The sequence below is a fragment of the Lipomyces tetrasporus genome, assembly GCF_029532465.1.
Source record: "Lipomyces tetrasporus strain NRRL Y-64009 chromosome Unknown POJ06scaffold_3, whole genome shotgun sequence".
In the NCBI taxonomy this organism is placed as follows: Eukaryota; Fungi; Ascomycota; class Lipomycetes; order Lipomycetales; family Lipomycetaceae; genus Lipomyces; species Lipomyces tetrasporus.
Window position 1 is genome coordinate 392,144 of NW_026611598.1, and position 22,687 is coordinate 414,830.

The 22,687-nt window shown below is 47.2% G+C and overlaps 11 protein-coding genes across 11 annotated transcripts; 6 read left to right on the forward strand and 5 right to left on the reverse strand.

Moving 5' to 3' along the window:
• Window positions 1-177: 177 nt before the first annotated feature.
• Window positions 178-1,786, forward strand: POJ06DRAFT_247819 (uncharacterized protein). Its single transcript, XM_056186945.1, has 5 exons — window positions 178-298; window positions 369-417; window positions 469-1,254; window positions 1,309-1,435; window positions 1,488-1,786. The coding sequence occupies exons 1-5, from the start codon at window positions 279-281 to the stop codon at window positions 1,574-1,576; spliced, it is 1,071 nt and encodes a 356-aa protein (XP_056045214.1). The 5' UTR covers window positions 178-278; the 3' UTR covers window positions 1,577-1,786.
• A 619-nt stretch (window positions 1,787-2,405) lies between these two features.
• POJ06DRAFT_280488 (uncharacterized protein) lies at window positions 2,406-3,453 on the reverse strand (the record flags this gene model as incomplete). The annotated part of the gene is made up of 2 exons (XM_056189883.1): window positions 2,406-3,264; window positions 3,326-3,453. 2 exons carry the CDS (start codon window positions 3,451-3,453, stop codon window positions 2,406-2,408), a joined length of 987 nt encoding a protein of 328 aa, XP_056045215.1.
• On the reverse strand, window positions 3,339-6,189 carry POJ06DRAFT_70541 (uncharacterized protein). The gene is made up of 6 exons (XM_056191433.1): window positions 5,753-6,189; window positions 5,603-5,694; window positions 4,367-5,544; window positions 4,200-4,320; window positions 3,618-4,140; window positions 3,339-3,560 (listed from the first exon to the last, which is right to left on the reverse strand). The coding sequence occupies exons 1-5, from the start codon at window positions 6,006-6,008 to the stop codon at window positions 3,721-3,723; spliced, it is 2,067 nt and encodes a 688-aa protein (XP_056045216.1). The 5' UTR covers window positions 6,009-6,189; the 3' UTR covers window positions 3,339-3,560; window positions 3,618-3,720.
• A 392-nt stretch (window positions 6,190-6,581) lies between these two features.
• POJ06DRAFT_266383 (uncharacterized protein) lies at window positions 6,582-6,875 on the reverse strand (the record flags this gene model as incomplete). The annotated part of the gene is made up of 1 exon (XM_056189146.1): window positions 6,582-6,875. The coding sequence occupies one exon, from the start codon at window positions 6,873-6,875 to the stop codon at window positions 6,582-6,584; it is 294 nt and encodes a 97-aa protein (XP_056045217.1).
• Window positions 6,876-8,379: 1,504 nt separating this feature from the next.
• On the reverse strand, window positions 8,380-9,418 carry POJ06DRAFT_70575 (uncharacterized protein). The gene is made up of 5 exons (XM_056191434.1): window positions 9,271-9,418; window positions 9,199-9,213; window positions 9,010-9,105; window positions 8,805-8,933; window positions 8,380-8,743 (listed from the first exon to the last, which is right to left on the reverse strand). The coding sequence occupies exons 1-5, from the start codon at window positions 9,306-9,308 to the stop codon at window positions 8,572-8,574; spliced, it is 450 nt and encodes a 149-aa protein (XP_056045218.1). The 5' UTR covers window positions 9,309-9,418; the 3' UTR covers window positions 8,380-8,571.
• A 1,443-nt stretch (window positions 9,419-10,861) lies between these two features.
• POJ06DRAFT_70613 (ribosomal protein S5 domain 2-type protein) lies at window positions 10,862-11,866 on the forward strand. The gene is made up of 2 exons (XM_056191436.1): window positions 10,862-11,164; window positions 11,223-11,866. The coding sequence occupies exons 1-2, from the start codon at window positions 10,914-10,916 to the stop codon at window positions 11,800-11,802; spliced, it is 831 nt and encodes a 276-aa protein (XP_056045219.1). The 5' UTR covers window positions 10,862-10,913; the 3' UTR covers window positions 11,803-11,866.
• Window positions 11,866-12,992, reverse strand: POJ06DRAFT_70689 (transcriptional activator of glycolytic enzymes-domain-containing protein). The gene has a single exon (XM_056191438.1). It carries the CDS (start codon window positions 12,812-12,814, stop codon window positions 11,930-11,932), a length of 885 nt encoding a protein of 294 aa, XP_056045220.1. The 5' UTR covers window positions 12,815-12,992; the 3' UTR covers window positions 11,866-11,929.
• Window positions 12,993-13,170: 178 nt separating this feature from the next.
• On the forward strand, window positions 13,171-14,505 carry POJ06DRAFT_247845 (uncharacterized protein). The gene is made up of 2 exons (XM_056186946.1): window positions 13,171-13,798; window positions 13,856-14,505. The coding sequence occupies exons 1-2, from the start codon at window positions 13,552-13,554 to the stop codon at window positions 14,122-14,124; spliced, it is 516 nt and encodes a 171-aa protein (XP_056045221.1). The 5' UTR covers window positions 13,171-13,551; the 3' UTR covers window positions 14,125-14,505.
• A 327-nt stretch (window positions 14,506-14,832) lies between these two features.
• Window positions 14,833-15,512, forward strand: POJ06DRAFT_70643 (vacuolar ATPase assembly integral membrane protein VMA21). The gene is made up of 3 exons (XM_056191437.1): window positions 14,833-14,979; window positions 15,036-15,124; window positions 15,202-15,512. The coding sequence occupies exons 1-3, from the start codon at window positions 14,918-14,920 to the stop codon at window positions 15,342-15,344; spliced, it is 294 nt and encodes a 97-aa protein (XP_056045222.1). The 5' UTR covers window positions 14,833-14,917; the 3' UTR covers window positions 15,345-15,512.
• Window positions 15,513-15,680: 168 nt separating this feature from the next.
• Window positions 15,681-17,098, forward strand: POJ06DRAFT_280494 (Alpha/beta hydrolase family-domain-containing protein; the record flags this gene model as incomplete). The annotated part of the gene is made up of 4 exons (XM_056189884.1): window positions 15,681-15,856; window positions 15,908-16,522; window positions 16,574-16,889; window positions 16,970-17,098. The coding sequence occupies 4 exons, from the start codon at window positions 15,681-15,683 to the stop codon at window positions 17,096-17,098; spliced, it is 1,236 nt and encodes a 411-aa protein (XP_056045223.1).
• Window positions 17,099-19,746: 2,648 nt separating this feature from the next.
• On the forward strand, window positions 19,747-20,196 carry POJ06DRAFT_266390 (uncharacterized protein; the record flags this gene model as incomplete). The annotated part of the gene is made up of 2 exons (XM_056189147.1): window positions 19,747-19,765; window positions 19,856-20,196. The coding sequence occupies 2 exons, from the start codon at window positions 19,747-19,749 to the stop codon at window positions 20,194-20,196; spliced, it is 360 nt and encodes a 119-aa protein (XP_056045224.1).
• Window positions 20,197-22,687: the final 2,491 nt, after the last annotated feature.

The window sequence follows — 22,687 nt, forward strand, 5'->3', positions numbered from 1 at the left end:
ACTACTTGACGACAGTCTAACACTCTTATTAGCCTATTGGATAAGGGTTAAAGATCCGTTGGGTTTGTACCAAAATACGTCCATGCTACAGCGTACTTCGCGGTACTGCATATGCGCAATTCCTGGAATTTGTGTCTCTCTTGGGCACAGCAAGAAAAAAATCTGGCGCGCGATCAGATCTGCTCTAGGAATTCGACGCAGTAGTGCAACCGCGCAACCTATATCGCAGGTTGATTCGTATTATCTCGGACTAGCTCGTGCATCAGATTTTCATAATAATGTCACTTCCAGTTACAGTGTAGGTTTGATATCCGATATCGGCTTTTAAAGTGCTATTGAGGAGTGTCCTCTAACGCGGCTCGACATAGGTTACCGGAGCTTACAACACCTGTCTATTCGGTTGTCATAGATTCTGGTGTAAGCAAATTTATGCGTTTTTGGCTACATAATGGCGCTAAACGAATGCAGGTTGTATTGAAACTCACAAAGCACACGTCTGATGCGTTTCCTGCTACAGTCTGCGGACTCATATTGGGTCTCGATGCCAACTCAGTTCTTCAAGTTACACATGCGTTCCCATTCCCACCATCGGAAGGCTCTGGGTCTTCTTCTAGCAACGACGATGCCTCTGCTCCACGGTCAAAGGCAAATTTACGCTATCAGACGGATATGATACGACTATTAAAAGAGGTCAATATTGAAGCCAATCCAATTGGATACTACATCTCTTCATACTTGGGCGGCTTCTTTAACCAGGCTCTTGTCGACAATCTTGTTGCCTTTCAAGCTGCTAACCCAAATTCTATTGTTTTGGTTCACGATGTCACCCGTTCGTCGCAAAGCAGCCTATCTCTCAAAGCGTATCGGCTTTCAGCCGAATTCTTAGCCACTAACAAGAACTCCGGAGGCAAATTTTCCAGCGAAGCAGTTGTGAAGAATAACTTGACCTATCTTGACATTTTGGAGGAGCTCCCTGTCTCGGTAAAGAACTCACATCTCGCCACAGCACTCCTGCAACACCTTGACTCGCCAACGTTCATGAAGAAGGGCGATCCCGATTCGTTCGTTTCTAGTTCAGCCTTGGCCCCTAACTTTGACAGCCTGGACCTTGCAATTGACCCGTACCTCGAAAAGAATGTTGAATTTTTGCTCGAGTCCGTTGATGACTACTATGCAGAGCAGGGCACGTTCAATTACTTCCAGCGCCAACTTGCAAGGGAGCAGTCTAAGATTCAGCAGTGGATACAGAAAACGGTATTGATTGTTTTATAATAGCAGTGGATTGTCAGACGCTTATGTGTTATATAGCGATCTGAGAATGCCCTTCGCGAGCGGGCTAATCTGCCGACAGTCTCCGAGGATGACTGGCAGAAACATTTCAAGCTTCCGGCCGAGCCATCGAGACTGGATAACATTCTTATTTCTGCTCAAATTAGTATGTGTCTGTGTAACTTCTTATATTCTAACTTGTTGCTAATCACATTCAGACCAATATTGCAACCAAATAGAAGAATACAGTTCAGTTGCTTCGTCCAAGTTGTTCGCCATTCAGAACGGTCTTGATATCCACAACTAGAGATTCATTGTAGAGTACTTTGGCAGTGTTTGATCAAATGATTTTATCTGTGGTTGCTAGTCATGTGTTTCAGTACCTAAATTCGGTTTTGTATGTTTCGGCAGCTTGTGATTTAACGATCGCGGTAAGGGTTGGTAACTTTGATTCACGTCGGTATTCGTTGTTTGCTTTCGCAAAAGTTTGATGTAAAATATATTAAATAACTAGACATGTTTCACCATCTGTTGACCTGAGAATAGCTTAGTGCGAGTCCAATGGAAATGGCGCTGACGCTTTTGGACCGTCGTGTGGGCAGCGCGCACTCACTAATGATGGCCTTACCGCTGGACACTACTATTCACTCGTCTCAAGAGTCGAAGTGATGTACAGAGAATGAACAATATAGACTTGCACTAAACTTCGCTTCTCAGTTAATACTTCCTTTCCAACTGGATAAATCGAATGACTGACATGAAACAATGGAACGTACTGAGCAGTCCCAAGCCCAGCCAAGGCCCACTACGCAAGTAGGATGTATCATTATGAACTTCCGCTTGATGCAAGTGCAAATAAACACTTGATAACGATGCTTATTGGCCCTTTTATTGCGTTTCCAATAGAAGTCGCACCGGGTGCTCTACGGCGCGAAGGTGCAATCGATATTCCAGAGCAATCCGTAAATCTTCATGGCAACATCACCATAAGTCTACATGCGGCTGTAGGTTAGCTCAGAACCTTTCTGGTGCCCACAATAGCCATGATTGGTGACGAGCTGCTTCGACCGAAGCGATGATTGCCAAAGTCACAAGTCCAAGATGCGAATCGCAGATCTGGTAATGTAATCACATATTCATGAGGTTGCCTCTGACTTTACTCGGTACCGTAAAATATCCTTGCAGTTCACCGTCCCTTTTTGGCCCCACCCTTCTCGCCCGTAGTTAATTTCGGGCCTGACACCGACATACCATCCCCAAGCTCTTTCGCTCCAGTTGTCCGGTTCGCGTGCCTCCCACGATCGAATAAGTAGTTCGATAGCGCCGTTCACAATTGCCAAATTCTTCTCTCCAAATGCACGAACAAGATATGCCCGAACTTGTGCTGGGTGAATCCACTTAACTTCCGGATCCGCGCTCCCTCTCTCAGCTTGCCTCTCCATAGCATCAATATCTAATCCCCAGTATCCTTCACCATCTCCGCGCCTTATAATGGCCACGTCAATCGTTCCAAACGCACGTAGAGTACGGTATCCTTCTGGCACGTCTCGGTCCTCCTCCTCACCTTTACTGCTAGCACCACCATGTAAGAGTCCAATGCTCTTCGCCTTTTTCCGCGCAGCACTGGCAGCAGCAGCTGACGCCAGAGACAAATGCGATCCAGCTCCGTACGTAGGATATTGATGCTTCAGCACGCTTGTCGCGAATACCATCATCAAAGGCGCCCTATTAACGTTGACTACTGTTTTCTCTATAATTTCTTCATCAAGGACAATTGGTAGCTCTAGCTCTGAGTCATCGATTGGTGCATCCTTATCTTTGACCGCGTATTTGCGACCGCGTTTCGTCACGGCCGCTGACCCGGTTGAAGACGGTGCTGTTCGTTTCCGCGAGGAAGCCGAACATACTGAGCGCAACTTGGTCAGTTGTTGTTCATCTAAAGAGGGGCATATTTCGCGTAATTCTTCTTGTCGCTTAGCTCCAATTAACTCCTTCCTAAATAACAGATTAGTTATAGTTCGACATACTTGCCTGGTGAGAACTTGAAACAACATACGTTGTGAGGCCATTTTTTATTAGAGCTGACGCAACCGGGAGCGAGCTGGCCAGTGGCAATTTGCAAGAAATTGTTAAGAGACGGAGAATATCGTTGAGAGATGCTGCAGTACCACCATTATTTGACATTGTTGATAGAATCTTGGTTAGGTTGTGGAGGGATGGTAGTTGCGGAGACAACTCACATTTGAGTTTGATGCCCGTGTGCATAGGTCTCCGCGTTGGTTCAAAGCCATCTGCACGTGACGTTTAGCGCAAGCTGATGTATACAACTGGAAGAAATCATCAATTACCTTGAATATCAAATTCAGTCGTAATATACACGGCGACATAAGCACAAATAACAACGCCTTTTCCATGTCTAAAACTACATATTCATTGTGCTTGCCCTTCACATCATTCACGGTTCCTTTCAACATCCTCATCGACTTGATCTTGACCGTCTGGGTCTGCATCTTCATCGTCACTCTCAGTCAATGGCTCTCCATCCAATTCCGGATCGATCAAGTCCTCAATATCAAACGGTTTGATCCTCGACTCCGTTGAGCTCGCTTCGTATGTAGCTTGTGGAGGAATATCAAGCTTACTCCTCTCTGCCTGCGTTGAACCAGTACTTTTCTCTACCTTCTTCCACCGACTTGCCGCAACTTTCTTGATTGGACCTTCAACTACTGACCTTACTTGTGACACTGAGTCGAATGCAGTTGTAGACGATGCAGCATCACTATGATCCATTTCCTCCGAACTTTCATTCGTTTTTCCGAGAAATTGGTTGGTCATTTCTGCCAATGAACCAAGCGTGAAAACATTCCATCCCTAATTGAAAGAATTTAGCACTGCCATTTGAAGCAACTAATCGATGACTGCTCACTGACCTCCCACACATTCAATATCGACAAGATCTGTCTTCTGAAATTATCTGCACGAATACGGCCGTCAAATGCTCTGAATACCTCATACAGGTCTGCGAATACTGGTATGAGCTTTGTTTGAAACCTGAGTCTGTTAGTAACCTTATTGTCGTCTTTGCACGTCTACGTACAATCCACGATACTTCCATACGCCTTTGTTGGCTCCGCCGATTCCCATTCCGGAGTTATATAGGATATCGCCAACGGCCCACAGCCTCGCGACCCGCATATTCGTCGACGCGTTTTTGCTGATGATACTCTGACAAGTCACGTCAGCGATTTCCTCTGCGGCGAACGCGTTGTCGATCGCAAAGGCCATTAATCTCGCAATCGAACCTCTGCGCATGGATATATGCTGTAATAGCAACGTCAAATGCAAATGTAGAATAGGGCCCAGCCAAGGCTCCGACTGATCTCGTCCGGCATTTCTCTTGTCTTCTTCTTCATCGTCGAGCAGCTGGTTGTCTAACCGTTCTAATTCGTCATCAATGGTAGCAGCCAACCGCGGCGGGATCCATAACACGTCGTCATTAAATATCGCAGCTGGCTGCGTACTCCAATTCTCAATCCCTTCACCACTGGCTAGACTCCAAAGCTTCCACCTATAGTAGATATGTTCGGACAAATCTGAGTCATACAGGAACGCGAAGTTAGGATTATTCTTTTCGCGCTGCATTATCGCTGCCTCGAACTCGGCACCAAACTTAATAGTACTCTCTACCATAGAGTGAATTAGACGCAATGATTGAAGTGAATCCGGGTACTGGACCTTAATTTGCAGTCCGCCCAGCGGCTGTGCCGGGACTGATGAACCGAGTGAGGCCGGCGGCGCAACTGTCCCAAACGCTCGTCTAGGTCCGCTCGAAATTGCATCTGATGGCAGTTGCGCGTTGAACGGAAACCCGCTTCTAGAATCCAGTCGAGCTGTTGGACCTTCATCTTTGCCAAACGATGCGCTTAGCCAATATCCTTCGCCCAAGTATTTCCGATCTAATGATGCACGTGCTTTTTCGACATCGTCTGAGCTGTCGAATACTACGTACGCACTAACGCCGCGTCGCTTTGGATCTGGTCGATTGATTGTGATAGTCTTGACAATGCCGAATTCTGACACTAGCTTGTTAATGGATGTAGTCGTTGACGTGGATGGAAGACCACCTAGATATAATGTACGTGCTGTAGTGGCCGGATTGTCTGGAGAGTCTGAGAATGCATCCGATTCTTCGGCAACTATCTTGTCGAGTCGCGCCTGATCTGGTCGTTTCAATTCTCCCAGCTGGTCGATGTGTCGTCGCTTCGGTAGTCGATTCTATCCATTCAATCAATATGCCAAATTAACCCTAGTAAAAACCCACTCAGTTGTTTACGTCTATGTCAGCAGATGAAGCAGGTGTGCCTTGAAACCTTCTCTTGGGCCCAGTAGGAGGGGTAAACGAATCTCTGAAGCCACGTCCCGCAGCCGTAAGGTTGTTAATCACTTTGATACTCATGCCACAAAATCAATGATCCAAACGTACCAGAAGACTCGCCTCGAATGAAATTGATATCGCTATTCGCGTCCGCATGGAAACTTTTCACAAATTCTTCGTACGCAGCCCTGGTCTCCTCCTCCTCCTTCCGTCTTTTCGCTTCCTCCGCTTCTTTTGCCCTTTCAAACGAAGTCTTAGTTCCCCCTGACATATGCGAGAACGATCCCGAGTGATTATTGTGACCAGTTACAGAATATGACCCGCCAGGAAGTTGTGGAGGCTGCGGGTACAAGAAGGACTGCATTAGCGAGATTGTGTGTCGAGATCCTGCCCTCTATACTTACGCCTTTCCTTGGAGCAAAATGACGTGGTGGCATTTTTGTTTTGCCGCTAGGATTGTTCAGGTTATGATATAGACTGAATCTTGTATGACCATGAATAGATGACAATATCGATGTTGCGAAGGGTATCGTTCAAAAGTGAGTTTGTGGTGTGGTTTACCCTATGACGGACCCGCAATAAACTATTACTGCACTGTAGCCACAAGAAAGCTCACAATCCAAAGGCATTTGGGTGCCTCCCCGTATCGCATGAATTACTAGCACAACCCAAATTCACATAAGATCTGGCAGAATTACACTCGTTCCCGTAGCGCTCTTTAACACAACGACGAAACGCATATATTCTGAGACACCCCCGTGACTTACCCGTTCGCTTAATAAGGATGTCACCTCGTGTTTTCGTCCCCTACAACACCAGCTGGCTGCTAGTATGCATACAAGAACAAGTTTCAATAATGATGCGTCGGTATATGTTATTATCGGCGGGTAAAGGAACTTTCAACCTGCCAAAGGACCCTGATCCCCCATTCGACGGCCTACCTCGCCGACACCAATTGCCTGTCTGTCCTTGATATATTTGCTCGCTCAGACGGGTCCGTGTTGTCAGGCCAAGCCCGGAAGTTGGATTTCAACGGGGTTTTAGTCTTGTCGTCATGGCCATTAGACGTCGGGAACGCGAAGTCCCCGACGAACCAGTATCCCTCCTCGGTGTGATGTCGCAATTTCTGGTGCTGCTCTCGTGGCACAGCTGCGTCATGGAAGCTACCGAGGCCATTAATGGCCGCATACAAAAATGTTCCCGACGGAGAGAACAAGGACACATTTGACATACAGTGTGCATGCACTCATCCGTTATAATATGATATGCGTTTTGTGTCTCGATATCGCGTGCGGCTTGTACAGGCAGATGCAATCCGTCCAACAAGGCCAAATGCGTTTCGGAGCGCATCAATTCGGAATAGTTACGGAGCTCTGACTTGGACCACTTTTCTTGGCTGCCGGAACTTTGGCCCTCAGTACTTCCAAGAGTATCTTCAGTCCTCGCCGAATATACCGCGTGCAAACAGAAGGCCCTTTCCGAAGATTTCCTGTAAAGTGTACTGGGCCATTGAGGACTTGAGATAGTGGAGCACAAGCCCCGCACCCCGTCAGCCTGAAGAGACCTTTGATATGGGCGTGCTGCCCCGTTAGAAGAGACGTCCGGGCGCATAATCGGTGATGTGTCCCAGACCATTTTGAAGCCACCGTCCAGAACGTAGTTGAAATCATTGGGCTTACCCTGTGGTGAGGATAAGCGCCTTTTCGTCATAAGATTCACGCAATATTTGCCATGGGCTTTTTTCGGAGAAACAAGAACAGGGCGTGGGAGGCAAAACGATTACTTGATAACGGACCCAATATATATGGTGAGGGTCAGAAGCACTGCAACGCGATCATCATCATCACCATCTTCTTCTCGACGTCTACGACGAGTATGGTTAGCCACAATTGAGGGGTAATTTAATTCAGCGGCAGAACTAGTCGAAAAGGGAGAAAATTCGATCAATGGGTATACGGTGGTCAGTTTACGCGTCAGTGTTCGGGTGAAGATGCGTCCAAAATCGCCGCATCACATGACTCGCGTAAACGGAATTGTCAACGCGCCAAACTTTCAAAAGTATAATCAACTGGTAAAAATCCAGGATCTCCAAGCATTAAATAAATTGGAGAATATCCAGTAGTTCTCCGGATAGTAACACCATCCGCCCCCCAAAGGCCAAAGCAAACGGCAGATTCTCCACTCAATCAATCGCCTGGCGGTTTAGCCAAAGCTTCGCCAATTGGCGGTGATTGTGCTCCACCATTCCATTTTCCAGAGGGTACGCGCTAATATTGGGTATCTCCTTCCCAAAGTCCTTAGAAATCGGACAAGAGCATCCTGATGTTCTGGACCGCCATCCACAACAACTGAATGGGGCACACCGCAGCGAGACAACCACTCTTCAAGTAAATATTCTGGATTGCCAGACGAAATCATTTGGAAAATCTGGACACTTACGTAACGACCAGATCTGCTCTTATCTAGTTTTCTAGTCGCGGCGATGTGTCTATGGGAAGGCAGCCACAGTTCTACTACTACGACCTTACTTTGAATTACGACCATGCGCACTAAATAGCATAATTATTCTCTGGCACAATAATACGTCGTAATATCTCTCCACCTGCGCGAGGTCCTTTGATATCAAGATCGCATACATTTGGACTATATTCCCTAGCTAACAAACCATCCTAATAGATAATTATATAAAAAGTCCATCATTCCACAAAAATACATAAAAGCTTATCGGTATATTCCATTTCGTCATCGATTTCCTCAATGATTGTATAACCAGACTTTGACCAACACCCATTCCAAATAAATTTACATAAAAGATCACACATTCATCTTTCGCACTGATCCAACAATTTACGTACTAGTCCTGATCAGATTGTCCAGCTTGCATTCTTTCTGACCCGTATTGCTTTGACTATGCATCTTATATAATCTTATATAATCTGCTGAGCAAGTCCCTGGCCTCCGAGCGCGTTAGACGAAGTGAATTCCTGTTTCTTGAGCGCGGCAATAGCATAGCAAGAGGATGCAATAGTCAGGAACACGGCGGCAACGATGAGGGACGAAGCGCGGATAAAAAGAGTGAACCACTGAATGAGAGCCAATCTGTCTCGTTAGCATCATCCAAGCCAACGTGCAGAGTACTAATAAAAGCGTTGGAGCTTACATCAAGTAGAAACCTGCGCGGGGAAGGTTGTTGTTGAATTTTCGGACAAAGTCGTCAAATCTCTGCGAGACGGGGCAAATGCGAAGGAGGAATGGAACTTCCACGAAGATTAACGTGAGACCGGTAGCACTATTGCACTGTTAGATTACATCCGCCACAGAAGTTGACGCCATGAGGAGACTGGTATATTCAGATGGTGACGTACATGCAGACGGCGGAGAAAATAATGAGACCGACATTGAAGGAGAAGATGGTTGCAATGCCAACAGCGAGACAAATAATAATGGAAAGAATTCCGACCCTGATAATTCATGTTAGACCTTCGCAAACATCGTTCCATGGACCGACAAACCGACTCGCGAAGGTTGTCGAACCGCGGTCCGTGAAACCTCACCATTGGCCGTATAAACTACGTTGAATTAGCTTCAATCTCGCGAATCCTCATTGATTAAAATAGATTAAGTACCTAAAGTTACGGGTCCTAAGTTCGTCTGCAATCGTCATGTTGAGCAGATGTTATACGCAAAACTGTACTCGAGATATTCTAAACTCGATCAGTCACCAAACGGTTTCATAACTCGTCCCTGATTTATCAGGCAACGAATCAAAACTAGATCCAACACGACCACAGTTCTACTCCATGCCGTTACGTACCTTTCTTATGAGTCAACAGCCGTAGATGACTCCGGCAGAAGATACTAATTGACAGAGCTCCTATTTGAAGTCAGATGTTGCGTATGCAGGCAGCAGTCGTGGTGTCTGAGTACCAATTGGGTCGACGAGGCGTGGTGTCTTGATGGCGTTTCGATGGCCGCGCAAGACTGAACAGCGAAGCCCTAATCCCGAGACAGAGTTTTGCACGCGCAAAAAAGCACAGGGACCTTGCCAGCTGTTCCTCTTTGGGACGACATTGCATCCGTTAGGACTTTCGGCTCAAGGATAGCTTTCGACTTTCAAAAATGGACTATCGCGCAAGAAGCTGCAAAATAGGTATTCGTAGTTTACGTGCTTTGAGTGACGGTTATTTTGTGGCGACGATTCCTCTTGCAATGTATGGCTCAGGCTTTGCTTCGAGCTACATCCCTCCACAGATTGACGGTGCCAATGTCAAACTGTGTAAATATGCGTCAAAATGTTCAACACATTGCAAGGCTAGCAAACTTCGCGGCGAGGGATGGTTCGCGTTCGCCCATGTCGGTCAAGAACATAAGAAAGGAATAATGACTCCATAAAGCCGGAAACGGACGTGGTTAGCTTAGTCCCAAAGAGGAATAGTTAACTGCGTCCCAATATTTTCACTGAGAGGTGCTGGAATGCAGGGATCGGTTTTGCACGTCTTCAAGATCAACAAAGTAGAAAATTTTGTTTATTATATCACCACCATCATGTCCCGAATAGCTTGCGATTCTCTACTGAAGGAACTTCTCTGGCATGGAAATCAGGATAAAAAGTGAACAAAGGATCAACAAGCTGCATGCGCACTCGCACTCTTAGAGCCGACCGATGACTGTGTTCGATGAACACCAACAACGTCACGAAAACTCTGAAAAGGTAACAGCATCATCTTGTCTTCAGAATTTTCTACGATAATATTATATGATGACTTGTGTTTTTGCACCTTATCTACATTATCTGCAACTTGTCAAAGCAAGTGAGGAAGAATTTGACTACTGATTCATGTTACAATTGGTCTAACGTTTCTAAGACATCTCGTTCGAGATAGGATGCTAACTGGTTTGTCAAACAGATTACTGCCCCCATTATAAGATAAAAGCCGGAAAGAATACAGTTTATAGTCATGAAGATAATGGGAGCTGTCATTGCATTCGCGTATTGTCTTGCCCACTGTTATTGGCGAGGTTGGCTCTTATCGACTGCAATTCTGTCTCACGTAATTTAATAAACCGTTAATATATTGAATTCAAGCTATTCAAATTCTGGAAGAAGTAATTAATAGCGTGGCTCCATCAGGCACAGTATTCACGCGTGCAGATGGAGCCCTAACCCGCTTGATCTGAGGAGAATTCTCAGCGTTGGCTTTGTTCGCACAGATTCATCATCGCAACTCCAAACCGGCAACAGGCGGCAGCTGGTGTGAATAATAGTAAAATGCCACTGTCGCTAACAGAAGAATCATACCTCAACGTATCTCTTTCGCAACGGCCTCCATGTCGACCTGACGGCCGGAATCATCTACAGTTCAGACCTATTGACGCTGCAGCCGGCATTTTACCTACCACGAACGGGTCTGCGCGAATACGGTTAGACGACGGTGGAGAATGTATTGTTGGTGTCAAGGCTGAGGTCATTGCCGTGTCGCGTGGGTCAGAAGTCATTAGTGTTGAGGTTGATTGCGACATGTAAGATCTATGTGTGACGGGGCCAGCCAGTTCTGAGTATTTGCTAACAAATGGACAGTGTCGGCTTGCCAGCAAATAGCCCGCTGCAGAACTTGCTGTGTGCGACGTTGGAAACGGCGATTAAGAATTCGCTGCCGTTACGGTTACTTCGGATTACGAATAAGTACAGATATAAGATATTTGTCGATGGCATTATTCTGGACCACGTTTCGCACCCGCTCACGTTATTTTCCATGACGACTTACCTGGCACTTCTAGATACGCGTTTGCCTAGACTTGCGCCGGACTCGGCCGGAAGGGATAACGACGATAAGGACGACATTGGAATTCCGCAGTTTTCGAGTGACTGGGATGATGCCGATAGATTGTGCCAGAATTGGTCCCCACCTCTTGTCCAGCTTGGGATTATTGTCGGCAAGAATGTGTTTGTGGACGCGACTGGAGAGGAAGCAGAGGTCAGTGATGGTGGGCTATTGACTGTTTGGCATGATGGTCGGGTAGTCGGGTTGCGGGTAGTGAAGACGCGAGACTCATCTAAGCAAGTGTTTAGTGTCAGTAGCATTAGCAATGCCGTGGAGGTGCTGGCGAATGCTTCTAGAGACATAGAAAAAGCGCTCAAAGGGATCATAACGTATTAGATGAGTGAATATATCACGCAGGTGGTATTGTACATTATGGAGTTGCATATGGATATGTATGATAGTCAACAACACCAAGGTTTCATTTGATCGGATCGTATTACATCGTCATTAATCGAGTCATCGATTAGCCAGCCGTATCCGCAGCCAACCGTCGCTCCCGCCGCTCTTTCAATAGTACCTTGCCAAAGTTATCAAGCGAATTGGGCTTTAACCCCAGTCGTTTTGCATCTGTGGCTTGTAACGCATACTGGATATTACTCTCATTGGCCTCCGCCACCCGGCTAACCTCGTCGATGATAGCTTTCCTCCGACAAAAGAACTGCTTCTCTGCGCTGTTCGCGCGCCATTGGGTTCCGTAATTGTACTCGAGGTATTTGATGCTTGGTCTCCCGTCGAGACCGTTCTCCCACTCTTCCCAGAGCTCAAAGACGGACTCGAGCTCTCTTGACATTTTGTATGTGGGAACTAGCCGGTGAGGTGTGCGCAGCACCGATCTGGCTAACGCTGGACGTGCGAGAATTGTAGACACAGGATTTACCGGTGCCGCTATGCTGACGGGCCGACTAATTAACGGTCGTGAGGTCTGAGACGGGTCAGGAATACCAGCGGTCGAGTGTGCCGGCTGCTGCTGTGCATTGAATGTAGATGTGCCAGTGCCAGTGCCAGTGCCAGCTACCAGCGACGCTCGCGGCGCAGTCGCATTCCAAGCATTTGATACATCCCGCTCGGAGTTCTGCTCCAAATCGTGCGCGACTGATCTCAAAGCCTCCGCGAAAAGAGTCCTGATATCACCCAAGGACTGCTTAATCTCTGTCGCCAACAGTGTTCTAAACTCATCTGACAGTGCTTCTTTGATACCGGTGACCATGGCCTCCTGAAACGTGGCTGCCAGGGTATCGCGGTTGACTCGCACGCTGTCCCGAAGACCCTCTACAATAGCGGGAGTCATGCCCTCGTCGAGGGTATCCCACGCCTGGTCTTCCGACGAGCTTCGGCGTCGCTCGGTCATGTAAACTGCAGTGCGCTCTGCTACTATGCGGACAACTGCCTAGCTGGTATTATTATTGAGAGTCATGCTGATGATAGGTCTGTGACGGTTAGTTGTAATATCATACTTAAAAAAGGCACGGATTAATGCGTCGGCGCCGCCATGCGATTGTCCACTACGTCACTCGTTTTATCACGTGACAGCCGTAACCGTAACTTGCTACCATTATCTAATAATGGCAAGGAATGGGCTTTTACGTAGCACCATCTTTCATAGGATCTATTTTAATTCTCTATAACTTTATAGTATATCTTTCTTCAGTGGAGTTACCTGTACTGGTTCCGTACGGTTTTGCGGGTGCGGGTGGGACCCTAACCCATAATCATACCCAGAGTGGCGGACGACGCGTCCGAATACGGCAGGTCGCGCTGGGATTTTGGCCGCATCGGGCTGGCCGGCGCCCATCACACTTTTTCGCGCGGCCCGTCGCGTTTAAGTCTTTGTGGGCTGGCTCATCGCAGATGAAGACGACCAATGCGAAGCTGCTAAGGGGCGGATCTCCCGCGGCGAAAGACTTATCCTTATAGTTTTTTTCTCCCCATATCACACACTCTGCCCGTTTGTTCCCTACATACTCGCGACGCACATAGCCTACTGTCGCGCGCCCTTAGATCCTGCATAGTCGTGTTCTCAGTTACTTCCCCTGTCATTTCAGGGGTTCTCATCGCGTGGGGGGTGGTGCCATTTTGACTCGAGTGATGTTCCTCCACAACCAGCAACCGCAACTGCAATACGCGCACTACGCCGAGTATAACATGTTTCAGCATGGCGCACCCAGCGGATCGACGTTTGGACTGCAGCACAGCGCAGGGATGGCGCGCAAGCGGACTATCCACGAGGCATGCGACGAAGATCTCGATTTGTCGTCGTGCAGCGGGCCTGGGTTCGGGCACATTGCAAGCATCAAGAAGCGGAGCGAGAAACCTACCGAGACGCATATTCACGGTATAGCCAACTCTATATTTTTTTAATATACTTGGAGTCGGTGCTGATTTTTCCTAGCGTCAACTTTGCGGCGACTTTTCCTGGCAGCGCAAACACAGCAACAAGGCTTCGTCGGATCCCGAGGACGTGTTTCCCCCGCCAGCGACCTGGCATGCGAGGACTGCGATAATATGATTATGTTAGACGAGTACATGTCTGATCCGGACTCGTATTCGTGCTTCAGCTGCAGCCGTACCGTGTGCTGGCGTTGCTCTCTACGGTCGCAGGAAACCAACCACGCGCTCGAATGTCTTCAATGCGCAAACTCGCGATCCGCGCGGCGATAAATAATTATCGAAATTTAATTTAATTGTATGTTATTACTATCATAGAAGTTTGTATATCGTACGGGGATGGGCTTGCTGGTATTATTTTCATATATTACTTCATTAAATCCCTAGACTTTGCTGGATCACACGGGGTCGGGAAATATGGTGTCTTATTTGTATCTGCATTGTCGCTTTGTTATTGTAGTTATTGTATTTGTGCCGGTTTTGTTACATTGGGTATATAGGATGGTCTGGCAGTACTTATGCATGCTAAATTGCGTGCCGAAAAATTCGGGTGTTGCGCGGCGGGGCGGCAGGTAAAGGTGCTGTCGGTGGTGGTTACTGTGATATATTGTCATATAGCGTATATAGCAAATTTGTATAGTCTTTTCTATCCAATGCTGTTCAAAATTTTACTCGCAAAAAAGTTTGGTTGTTTGCTGTTTGCTGGCAAGTTGGATTGGTATTTTGGCCGCCAGAGTACAGCATCACGGTGCGGCAGCGGAACATCGCAGCCGATCTTAATGTGTCCAAAATACGCTCTTGCGAATACGTCTATAGCATCACGGTATCGCGTCAGCGGATATATCAGCAGAAGCCGCATGTGTGATCGAGGACTTTGCTGGCCTCGTCCGAAGTAAGGTTGTCAGGTTATCGGGGATTATATAGCAGTGCCGTAAGTCACATTTTAATAACAAGGCACGTACATGAAATGCTTTCCATTCAATTGCGGGCAATTGGCTGTTTTGCGAGGAGTATGTATTTACCGTTTTGTAGGAAATAGGACCTATCCAATAGGTATTCCATCAAAATGTCAACCGTCGCATCATCATCGCAAGCAGCCCAGGCAGCGGCCGCGCCATCTGTTCCTCCGTAAGTCTTCATGTCACATCTCATGAATTGAGTGTTTCTAACGTAGGCGTACATAGTAAGGTTGTCAGGGCACTGGCTATATTCACAATCGCGATGGTCACGGCCCCATTAAGTTCGTTCTACCTATCAGTTAACTTTATCTTCGGTATGTCACCTGTGTATTTTCTCTTTCGCGTCATTAGATTGTTGGTGAAGCGATATTGAGCTAATTGTCACGGCTAGGCGGAAATAGACAATGGGCGGGTCTCGTCGCGGCGCTTGTCGCCAATGTTGTTGTAATCGGGTACGTCATGTTCGCCTGGAATGAGGACGGACTGCTGGGAGGCAAAGCCGAGAATGAAGAAGAAACGAAAAAGTCAAAGTAACTTTTGCGTCGCAATGTGTATGTGTAAGGATAAAATGCGTGGATCGCGAGCTCGATGGACAGGGGGCAGGGAGTGAGTGTAAGGAGCAGGGTGGACGAGGGCTCCTTGTTTTGTATGTATTTGCAATGGGAGGGTGGAATTAAAAATTGCCTGTTTAATGTATGTATGCTGCAAATTGAGATGCTGTTGTAATGAACATCGAGATGAACTGTCAGGTCGTTGCTGGTATAGAGCGATAACGTCAGCCCTGCATAACCTCACAACGAAGACGGTTTATCCCATCCTCCTCCCGTCAGACCGCTACACGCGGCTGCTACAGTATAGAATTGAACAAGAATGTCCAGTCTGCAAAAAAATTTACTGAAATCAAAACTCTCGACCTCTTTTACGCCAGATCAAGTCATTCCGGAAGAAGCAGATCAAGCGGATGAAGAAGACGACGAGCAAGCTGCATCGAACACGCCGTCCCTGTCCCCCGACATTGCACAGGCAGAATTCGCAGTCCCGGCAAGGTTCGCTCCCAGACTATCGTTGATTGAAACATATTAACCCGTTCTTGACAGACGCCCACGAAGACAGAATCACACAGCAACACCGTGGACTGCGTATTGGCGCGCGTCAAGTTCACCTCATCTCTCTACACCCCCATGCGCGTTCAAGGTATACTACACCGCACCAACACCGTCAGCCTCTAAATCCCCAACATGGTTCATATTTCACCACGGGGCTGGGTCAAGCGGCTTGACATTTTCTCTGCTCGCGGCGCGCATTCATGAATCTCTACCCGAAGTTGGTGTGCTTGCTTGCGACGCACGGAGCCATGGCGCAACGAGGTCCGTCGATCAGAATGAAGGGGACGCCAGTCTAGATACACTTGCGCGAGATTTTGTCAATATTGTCGCCTACGCAATGGGCCTCTCTTCCGTTCCTTTGGACGACAAAAAACCAGTCGAGGTAGTGATTATAGGCCACTCCCTGGGTGGCGCCGTCGTGACCGAAGCGGTCCGTCGACTCTCAGAATTCTGGCCGTCGGCCGACATAGCTAAGCCGGTTGTAATCGGGTTAGTTGTACTTGATGTCGTCGAGGGGTCTGCGTTGGAGGGGTTAGGTAGTATGCGGTCGTACCTAGCTAGTCGGCCGCAATATTTCAGGTCGCTTGAGGATGGTATCCGGTGGCAGTAAGTCAACACTAAGTTTTCATGAACCAGCACAATCTGACGACATGACAGTGTCAAGTCGCATACTGTGCGCAACGCGGTCTCGGCATCGGTCTCAGTACCTGGGATTATCCAACAAGGCTCAAACGGACGGTACAACTGGGTTACGGATTTATCATCGACAGAGCCGTTCTGGAAATCCTGGTTCATGGACCTATCCTCGAAGTTCCTGGACGCGCGATCGGCAAAGATGCTGGTACTGGCCGGCACAGACAGATTGGATAAAAAGTTGACAATCGGGCAGATGCAGGGAAAGTACCAACTAGAGGTGTTGCCTGAGGTCGGTCATTTTATACAAGAGGACGCGCCAGAGAAGTTGGCTGCGCTGGTAGGTTTCAGATTTTATTTTGTTCAATGCGATGCAGGTGCCGGTCATAGATTAAGTGCTAAAACACATACGCTATATAGCTCGAGCAGTTCTGGCACCGAAATAGACGGGGAGCGGCACTGGAGATGAAAGCGTTGAATGCGAATTCGCACTCGTGGGGACCATCCGGCCTTCCTACACCAGCAGTAATGCCGCGTCCGAATCCCTGATGTGTACGCACCGATGCAGAATATTCTATACAATATCAGATTGCCATCGAGAAGAGATATGTGGTATAATTGAAGTGGGATAATTGGGTTTTATCTTCGCCAGAGAACTGGATGACGTCATCTAGCTAAGTGATGTGAGGGTGTCGCCCACCCGCGAATTTACGGAACAGCGTGCTGGATATCGGAAAGACAACAGACGGGTCAGATACAATAATAGCGTCATGTGCACGTGTGCGGCGGTTTGCAAGTCCTGGTTATGATATAACTGCAGTTTAAGGGCTTAACCGGTGTGAAATCGAAGAACATAAACTCAGTTATTATCCGTACGCCTGGCAAGACCATCCCAATCCGGGCTGATGCACTAGGAGAATCTACTAGTCAACCATAATCTAAACTTTATAAAGTACCTGTCCCGTTCAATCCAGGAGCTGAGGCGCTGTACACACAAATAATTCCAAAGTTAAAGCAAACAACACAGACCTCTGTGCTCAGAGTTCTAAATTTATATAACTATAACTGACTAACTTATAATTATATAACTTAATTTAATATAAAAAAGTATGATAGTTATAGAAATATAGGGCGGTTCCGAATACGAATTTTCGCAGTAATCGATATATTCGATGGATTCATTCGCAAATGCTGGGTATTGCTGAATAATATTATTTGCCGAATATTCGATTTTGCCGATCTCATAATTAGTAAAAGTGCCCTCACAAAATCAAGTAAATCTCGGCAGATTTTCATTTTCATTTACAAAGCAATAGAAGCATTATTTTTTAATGGCAAATCTATCGATTGATTCAGTTTTTAGGAGGATATCGATGGGATGCTGTATTGTGATGGTCCTGGAAATTGGATGGTTCTTGCTGTCCCGCTCCATAGAGCCTGATGTCCAGCTTCAACGACGCGATGAGTGGTTATACCTAATTGACAGAAATTTTGCAAGACACCAAGTATTTTGATGACCAGTGAGATGACTTGTTCCTAATTGAGTCGTCTTCAACGTGAAGCGACGTCGGTCAATTAAGTAAGTAAAATTAACATGTATTGATGTATCTGGGTATCGACCCGGCTGTCGCCTATGTGCATGACAAAGATTGGCTGAAGATCGTGGATCGTTCAAGAAACTGCTACGTTCGATATATTCCGTCTGTGGCAGCAACAGATTAATGATTCGTCGATTCATTCTTGCCAAATTTTATATACTCGCCGCCGGTGTAGGGGTTTGTGACGCGACAGTCTGCCAGAAAAATATTAAAACAAGCTCCCATTCAGTAATAAGCAACATGATTTATTTTATTTTCTATTGGAAGGGGTCGTGGTTGTGGTATTTAGACTTGCGAATGTTCTGGTACTTTTGTCGGGACTAAGCTGGAGGCACCTAACTAACCCCGACCTGACCAATAGCGTAGCCCACGAATAGATTGCTTTAGGTATACAGGTGTAATTTGTCAGACGGATGTGGTTATATTCGGGTAGACTTCACTCATATATATGCGAGTTCACACGGCGCAGAACTCTCATCGGTCACGCGAGTCATTGCCAATGCCCAAGCGAGTCCAGTGTGTTCGCTATATCGGGCCGTATTACGACATTGCAGTCATGAAAAACACTCCAAGTCTCCGTAGCATGACGCCCAGAATAGCGGAACTTTTGTCGGAATGGCGCTGCGGGAGTGAAAGAACGCCACCGGAAGGATTTGCGAATTAGCGCATGGCTAGGCACACCCAGAATGCTATTGTTAGCGGCAGTATTACGTCATTGTGCGCACTGCAGTTGAGCGCTTTGCCAACAAATTTTTTTTGTGCCGATGAATCTGCAGGCGCAACTATGAAGGCACGAGTTGGGGAATGAGGAATGTTACTGGATATCATAGCGGTAGATAAGTAGAGCCAGTAGTTAGAAATTACACGGCGGCGAAGGTGGAGTGTGACTTCGCTACCTGCGGTGAGATTTAGCGAGTGTTGCTTGTGACAGTTAGCAGTTGGTTAGCATATTTAGCGAGCAATTCAACAGTTAGTTACCGTATCATCATAATATGCGTGCGGCACCCGTAGTAACTAGTAAGCAAGTTACTTAGGCCGGAACGCACGAACAAGGGGGGGAACGGTGAGCCTCCTGCCGCATGATCTGATCAGGGTGTTACTAGCACTGGCCTCCTTGCGCAGAACACGTCACACGCACTTGCTCTCTCGTTCGAGTCTCTCATACGGAAAGACTCGAACCCACACCCTAAATGACAATATTTTGCAGCTGCAGGCAAGGCCGCCATTGTGGAACACACTAGAAGGGGGGCCTAACCAGCTAGTCGACCATCCTAATATTACGCTGACTAACCCCGGCAAGATTCAGGGAAACGCGCTAGGCCATATCAGGCTAGCGTAGCTCATCGCCGGGCGTTCGGTATGGCGCACGCGACGAGCACGCCCCTTTTGCTTTTGGTTTTGCATGTTGCCCGTCGCGGTTGCCCGTGATCTGGTGGCCGCGTGCTGGCTGCTCGCTCTGCCCGTTTGCAAATAGACGTCTATATAAGCACTCGCACTCCCGGCCTCTTCTCGTCCCGCCCTTGTTTACTGTCCTCCTTCTCATCCCATCGTCTCCCCATCTGCATCTTGCATTTTCGTCTCCCATTTTATCTACACAAAATGGCTACTGCTGCTGCTGGTACGTCGTATTGCGATCCTCATCGTGTATTTATGGCCGCAACTCGCGCGTTGTTGAGCTGAACTGACTGACTGACTCACACATTCACAGCCCCTGCTACCACAGAACCAGTCGTCGAGTCCGCCCCGGTGCCCGCTGCGCCTGCGCCTGAGTCCACAGAAAGGACCTCTAAGCGACGCAGCTTCATCCCGTCCGGTGTCAGCGACAAGCTCAAGAAGTTTATAAACAAGGCTGTCCCCAAGAAAGAGAAGGAGAAAGAGAAACCAGGTGCCAAAGCCGCGGTTGCGGAAGAGCCCACTGCGCCTGAGCAGGCCACTGCCGCTGCTGAGGAGCCAGCGGCATCACAACCTGCTACCGAGGCGGCCGCAGCTGAGCCTGCCGCCACCGAGGAGCCGGCTGCCACTGAGGCGCCAAAGGAGGAGGCAAAGTAATTAATCAATACTGCATCGATAAGTCTCTTTCATTGTTTGGGTGTCCGTTGTTCATCGCTAGGTGTTTTCTTTTGTTGACTGGGATGGATTATAGTCGTCGTGTTTCCTCGTTTAATAGGGTGGTTCCTTTTCCGTATATTTAATATGTAATTTTTAATAACTTTCACTACTCCACACTTTTAATCAGGATAATACTAGTCACTATTGATAATACTGTTGTGTGTGTTGTGTACAGGATGGACGGTCGTAATAATACATGTAACAATAGTCTCCAATGTCATCTTCCATCTCTCTTTTTCAATGTTTGAGTTACGTCTTTATATCTATTTAATCTTAAATTGTTTCTGATGGTGGTCATGTACATGTGTGATGGTAATGGTCTTCCATTGTCAGTTGATGTGCAGCGTTTGTATTTGATTATTACGTAATTGACGGTTAGTTAATATTCTAATGACCACGATGTATAAATAATCTAACTTAATTCTCCTTGCAAAATATTCTTGTTTCCCTCGGTTTCATCTCTTTTGCACAACGGTCCTTTACGGCTCAGCCTTATTTAATTTCGGTTTTGGTTATCGCCTATCATTGTTTTGTGCCGCCTGGTCCGATTTGGTAGGGGGGGCTCGTTAAGTTGGTCCTTGAAGCTGGTGCATATAAGTGTCTGGGGTATGGGGAATCGAGAATGATGTGGAAAGAATTGTATTCAACTAGCACAACCAGAGCAAGACATAACCCTAGACCTGTCCACTTTGCGTGACAAAATCGTCCAAATTCTAAATTTCATATAGTGACTAGAACGCGTTTGGAATGTCACACAATATGGTCACTCCTGACCTGTGACCATCAATATAACGCTTCTGAGATTTCGACGCATTACGTTATCAATCACAGAAAATGTCCCGTCAGTAATTTGTCCAATGAACACCTGGTCGCATATTACAACATGAGCCTTGTCACACACCACAGACAGTTCGGTAGCAATGAGCCGGGGGGGTATTTCGTTCCCCGCAGTCAGATGACTCACGAGGCTTGGAAATGACACACAGGGAGTAACCAATAGGGAGCTATACCACCGGGTTTTTATACTGGGTTGGGTTGGCTCCATGCCAGTGTTGAGATTGGCTTGTCGGAATGTTCATTGGCAGGCGATAGCATCGTTGCCGACTTAGGCCATCGCCCTGAACACCACAGAAGCAGCGCCCTCTCCTGATGACACCATTACGCACGATACTGAGAGTTTCCAATGGCTAACCGGATTTGGAACCAAGGATGAGCGATTCCCACCTTGCGCATGCTAACCGTCGGTTGAGCTCACCGTAACCCGTTCCAGTTGCTTAATCTTATAGCGGATGTTGTTGACTTGGAGCGAGCGGATATTGATATATAATACCAAGAAATGTATATCAACCACAACTGGAGCTAGAGGTTTTCTAGCAATGATATTCATTGGTCTAACATGCCTCGGACATGCAAAAAAAACGGTGGAATGCTGGTTCCCTTCATTGGGCCTATATGAATAGCCATCACTTCTGACAACGTACAATCCGCCTGAGCTTGATCATAAGGGGGCCATCATTATTTAGCGGAACTTATCAAGGGCTGTGAGTGGCATGTGTGATTGCTGCATGGCCGCATCGGAGATCATCGGCTTACGCTCTCAACTTAGTCATGGCATGCATGGCATTCGGTTTAGATCTTTCGTTTGCTGCAGTATTAACAAGATAGACGCTAGGGCAAGAGTCAGGGACTGATATGCTCGGCTTCTGACGTGCTCACCGGAGCTACTTGTGTTCAAGCAAGCCCGACCATATATAGTCCTTGTCAAGTCTCCTACCCCGTTCCCTCGGCACATATCATGACGAAAATGGCCAATGCACCGGCAACCCGCTTGTCGTGTACAACGCAAGCTATCCATATCATTTTTGTATTGGTAGTGCCTGGAATATGGAGGATCACGACACGAAGCTTTCATGAATAGTTACTTATGCTATCTATCATAATATTGCCGAACCGCTGCGCGTCGACTGTCAACCCCGCCCCAAACTGAGTCTCCGCCGCCCGTGCCAGTGCGGGTACAACGATTCTGAGATCCCAAAACGCAATGCTTAATCACGCCCAGTGTATCCCACGAGTAGTCCAAGTGGCATTTTGAACTGCCAGCTCCATCGTCGCCATCAAACATTAAACCACGCGCATTGGCACAATACCTAGTAGCAATCATGAGTGGCTTCGACGTGATTCACTAGTAGCAGAATTGCATTCCAAATCCCCTATTAGTCGCTCGGGCTCCTTTGTGTCAAGATACAAGCCTTCCATTTCAATGCGTCCATTGGAAGTGGATCTGCACATAACTTATAAACATCGTAAATCTGAACAGCATCACTAAGATTGCAATGCATACGCCACGAATCTGATAAAATCGACGAAGTTCCAGCTCAGACGTCCTGGATATAATTTCCACTAGAGACGTACCCCCGATGCACCTCACACG